The sequence below is a fragment of the Penaeus chinensis genome, chromosome 38 (assembly GCF_019202785.1).
Source record: "Penaeus chinensis breed Huanghai No. 1 chromosome 38, ASM1920278v2, whole genome shotgun sequence".
Lineage (NCBI taxonomy): Eukaryota > Metazoa > Arthropoda > Malacostraca > Decapoda > Penaeidae > Penaeus > Penaeus chinensis.
Genome location: NC_061856.1, coordinates 15,267,333 through 15,272,332, shown reverse-complemented (window position 1 = coordinate 15,272,332; position 5,000 = coordinate 15,267,333). Strand labels below are relative to the sequence as shown.

Sequence of the window (5,000 nt, the reverse complement as noted above, 5' to 3'; positions counted from 1 at the left end):
GCCACCGCGGTGGACAGCCGCACGTCACATTTCGAGCGTATTGTTATGACGCCTATAGGCGTGACCCATCGCCATTGGGTTAAAACAATTGTGTCCATGACTACATTGGTATAATAATTAATTAAACCATATATTTACTACTTTGAGTTATATAAAATTATTAACTTATTCTACCTATTTCTTGATATTTTTCAGTGTGGCAGCATGCCAGCCTGGGACACTTATGAGACATTCTCAGGTTTTAGTCCCTGAATTGTCTCAAAACTGTATGAGAACTTTTGTGGATACCACTCCTTACTCGCCCAGCTCCACAACAAAAGTTGCTAAAAGCGGTGGAAAATCTGACAATTTCTAGCGCATGACGTAAGAGAGGGAATTTAAATGAGTCAATTAGATTTGCACTGGACTTGACGGACCACAGGCAGTGATATCCAGCACATTAGAACCAATCATATATGAAATAGATCATCATGTGACAATAGAAGCTGGGCCTGAAAGAATGAAGTTGAAACTCATTTCTGTCCCTCCCTAGAGAGAAATTAAGGGGGCCTGGAAGCGAGTGGATATTTTGTGATCTCCCGGATATGAGTGTTAGATTCACTTCTAGTATAATGGAAACTATTAGAAAAATATATGGATCATTGGACAATCGGTTATGTGTCATTTCCAGATTTACAATATAAATAATCTTTTTGGGACTTGTGTAATACCATCTACATAATACATGTGGTATTCCTTGCAGTATTTGTTACCGAGGGCGATGCACCCTCCAGAGACGAAGTCCCAAATCCAGGATAACATGCGAACCCAAAATCCAACCCTAACCTTTCATACCTTCTTTTTACTCCCTAGACAAGGGGGGTAAGCCCAAGTACAGCCCTTTTTAAACACTTTGTGCAAACTTACAGAAAATGCGACATTAAGAACTGTGGCTGTGTGAGGGTATTCTATATTCTATACTCTATGAGAGGACAGTGTCCATTTCCCTCTACCTCCGTGCGTCACTCTTTGTAACATTGACCTTCATTACAACAAATTTTATTGAAAAACATTACAATAAGTTATCCCCATACATAAGGGCTCACTATTCTTCCCCCCTAACCTTGTAGCCTTCGTTAAATATCCTAGTTCTTACCGTTGACGTCACCTCCGGATTAACCACAAACTGTAATTGGTTAGAGATAGTGTTGCCGCTTTCGATCGGCCGCAAATGTTGTAAAGATTCCTCGCCAACGCTGTCACTGTCACTCTCACTCCCGCTGCCATAACTTTTCAGGTTGAGCAGCGACGCCATCTTTGTTTACCTCCAGGCAACGTATAAGAACAAACGGGTTTTTAAAGATCCACTTTTACACCGTTTCTTTGGAGAGAATAATCGTATAACTTGATGATACAAAATTTGAATAAACAAAAATATTCTTACTTCATATATCTAGTTCAGAGTTATTATTTATATGTTTACGGAAAAATTGATCCGTGGATGTGCGTTGTAGGCAGACGCTGCTCTCCGCCCTCTCATGTTTTGGCAGGTGAGTTGTTGTTTTTCCGAATTTCCTTCACTGACTGGCTGTTGCAAGCCCGCTTGGAGAATTTTTGATACACTGCAGCAATCCGGTCTTTCTGCTCCGCAGTGCTGTGTAAGGAATGGTTGTTCTTCACCTATTTAAAGAAAAAAATCGCTCTAACCTGTGTGAAACTTCAGCGTCAATGGAAACTGACGCCATTTCTCTCTATTTTGCGAGGGATTTCGGCTTCTTATGTCGCCAAAGTCACCAGGAACAGGCTGGTTTGTGGTGCAATTATTTATTATTCTTACAAGAAGGGGATCATGCCGATAAAACTCCAAGAAACACAAGACAAAAGGCTTATAAGGCGAGATAATGACCAATGTTTGTTGTGGTGCCAGCGAGCCCCTCCCTCCCCTTGTGCCCCTCCCTCTCCCAGTGCCCCTCCCTTCCCTCGTGCCCTGGCCTTCCGTAGTGCCCCTCCTTTCCTCGGGTCAAGTCCTTCCTTCGTGGCCTTCCTCTCCCTCCTCTCTCTCCCTTCGTGCACGCCCCTCCCTTTCTCGCGTGCCCCTCCCTCTCCTGGTGCCCTTTCCTCCCACACAAGTGCCACCCCAGTCTCTTTTGACCCTCCCACTCTCCTTGTACCCTTCCCTTCCCTAATACTCCTCCTTTACTTATTACCTTTCCCTTCCATAGTGCCACTCCCTCTTATGTCTTCCATTGCCCAGGTGCTTTTCCCTTCCTGCTGTGCCCTTCCATTGCCCTCCAACTGTATGAGCTCATGTCTCCCTTATGACACACTTCCTTCCTGTTGGGTTGATTCTTCTTACTGAGTGATATGTGCTCAAATATTTCTTCATTTGATATTGTGTGCAACAAGAATATGTTCTTGAACATAGGAAACCTCATTGTGAAGTGCCATACTCTGTAAGATCACAGAGAGGGGAAAAATATTTTGATAATGAATGAGATTTTGAGGCACAGGCTTACAATAACTTTTTGATAAAGAGTATGGTATGCTTTAACCCCATGTTCTGTTAGCATTCCAACTTGTTAAACATCCCCTCCTCCCCCATCTGGGAAAATTCCCTGTTTTTTTCAAGTTTCACTAAGACAGGTTGTAGTTATTGGCATTTCAAGAGAACAGTTGTAGGTACTTGAAAATGTATATTGCATAGTTATTTAGGAACTCCGTAAGCATCAGTTAAGTGCAGAATTAAAGATGTAAATTGATAAGGCATCAACAGAGTTCAATTTTGAAAATGTGTACTTACAGCTCGCTCATGAATGAAAATGGGGATTAATTGATCTATTCTTGTAAATAAAACACATACAAAGTAACACTCTTATTCTTTTATAAAATGAAATAACAGCATAAACAAGGTGAATAGAACTTTAAAGGTTAACCACCCAGGTAGCAGGTGACCATACTAAAGATACAGGGCAAGAGCAATAGGTAATATTGGAATGCATTTTAGTATAAAACAATTTACTTTTTATGAATGATAATATGGATATATATTTATATTTATATTATATATTTATATATTTATATATTTATGTATATTTATTTATATATATTTATTTATATATATTTGTATATATGTATGTAATGTATATATATATATATATATATATATATATATATATATTATATATTTATGTATATAACATATATATGTATAAATATATTATGTATATGTATGTATTTTTATTTTATTTTATTTTTTTTGTAAATGTTTTGAAGAGGACCACACCCATCAGAGACTAAAGAATGAACCCCATTATAAATGCACAAATTACCATGAAATCACAGTATTAACCAAAAACCTTTCTAACCCTTCATATGGTCATTTCCCTTCAGCTGATGCAGTCCTTTTGTATACCTCCAATATATTTTTCATTAATTAGATTTAGCAGTGAAGATGTAATTCTGTAAAGGAAGAATATGTAGTGCATTCAAGCCAACTTTCATACCATAATGAGTGTAAAATGTATAGTAAACCACTGGAAAATAAAAAAAAACAGTACATGTATGCTCTTTATGGTTTCTCTTTGCATTATTTTGTCATATGAAAAGTACTATAAGTTTAAGTCTATCCTTAACTATATTCCTTTCCATGCCCCCTAATATGTGCCACTCCCACCTCTTGTGTCCCTTGTTCCTCTTGTGTCCTTCCTGCGCATATTACCTCATTACTTCTTGCATATCTATTGTGCTTATGTTTATTACTCATTTCACACCATTTGTGCAGATTGGTATTTTTTTTATAACTGATATTGTTGTATTATACATTATTTATCCATTATGATAAAATTTTCGTTTTTCTTCATGGTCCTTGAAGTTGATTATATGTTTCTCTCTCTCTCTCTCTCTCTCTCTCTCTCTCTCTCTCTCTCTCTCTCTCTCTCTCTCTCTCTCTCTCTCTCTCTCTCTCTCTCTCTCTCTCTCTCTCACTTCCCTATCAGTATGCTCCACCATCCCACATGCCTCACCCTTTACCTCTTACCCATTCCCTACTCATGTCCCTTTACCTACCACATCTAAATCTTTCCACATTATTTCCCTTCCACATACCCCTCTGTCACCTTTCCATTCCATTCCTTTCTTTTCTTTTGTCAGTGTCCTTTCATTTTCCCAATATTGCTCTTGCTTCTCCTGTTGATAAATGTTATAAATAGAATGGCATCAAAGGATGTCGTGGCCCTTGTGTGTTGTGCATTGGCAGAGACCAACTTACCTTGATTATGTATATTCTGTTTGTGAAGAGCTTGGACTTAGATGTGCAGATGTTTTATAAATGTTAGTGGGCTTCCTCTGATGTTGAATTTTGTTTCTATACTTGTTAGTGTTGCTTCATATATTCTGTATTATTTACAACCATTGTGTTAAATATTTTCCAAGATAAATGCCTTCCCTTCCCCTCTCTTACCTACATAGCCTTTGTTTGCATCTCTTTTCTAATGCCCTTGTACTTTTGCTGTACCCCTTATCTCACATCCTTCCCCATATATCCCCTCATCTTATTCTAGAATCCCTGTCATATGCCTAACCTTTTGTCCTGTGCCAGTCTCTTTGTCTCAAGCTGCTCCACATATTTTGCTTATCTTGACTTGCTATATGTCTCTTGATGAATTGCTTGCCAACCTTTCTTTCCATGCCTCTCCCCTCGTCCCATGCAGCTTCTTTCATCTTGTCTTTAAATCCTTATGTCAAGTATCTCCCCATGGTCTGTGTAGAGACCAGTTGCATTGCAATTGCTTTAATGAGGAGGAAATTATTAGACATGTGAAATAGAAATTTGCAAAGCAGGATGCTGTGAATAATTTTAAATGTGTATTATAACACAACTTTTAACCTGTATGCAAAGGAGAGTGTGGAATGTTTAATAACAAGTAGAAATGGTGTAGGTTTGTAGATTTGATATGACAGATACATAACCAGATAATATCTCATTGCATCTTTCCTGTGAGTGGCATGTATGTAAATGCTGT

The 5,000-nt window shown here is 38.3% G+C and overlaps 2 protein-coding genes across 3 annotated transcripts in view; one reads left to right on the top strand and one right to left on the bottom strand.

The window, feature by feature from the left end:
* LOC125046079 (pre-mRNA-processing factor 17-like) overlaps positions 1-1,329 on the bottom strand; it is an 8,523-nt gene extending 7,194 nt beyond the window's left edge. The window contains exon 1 of the mRNA XM_047643712.1: positions 1,136-1,329. Within this exon, the coding sequence (XP_047499668.1) occupies positions 1,136-1,294 (159 nt within the window). The 5' untranslated portion in view covers positions 1,295-1,329. The remainder of the gene's footprint in view (positions 1-1,135) is intronic.
* Positions 1,330-1,442: 113 nt separating this feature from the next.
* The window catches only part of LOC125046077 (wiskott-Aldrich syndrome protein family member 2-like), a 44,599-nt gene continuing 41,041 nt past the window's right edge, over positions 1,443-5,000 (top strand). The window contains exon 1 of one of the 2 annotated variants that reach the window (XM_047643703.1): positions 1,443-1,529. The gene's annotated coding sequence lies outside the window, so the exon portion shown is untranslated. Of the gene's footprint in view, positions 1,530-1,619; positions 1,638-5,000 lie in introns of those variants that run through there. The other variant, XM_047643704.1, reaches the window with a different exon arrangement.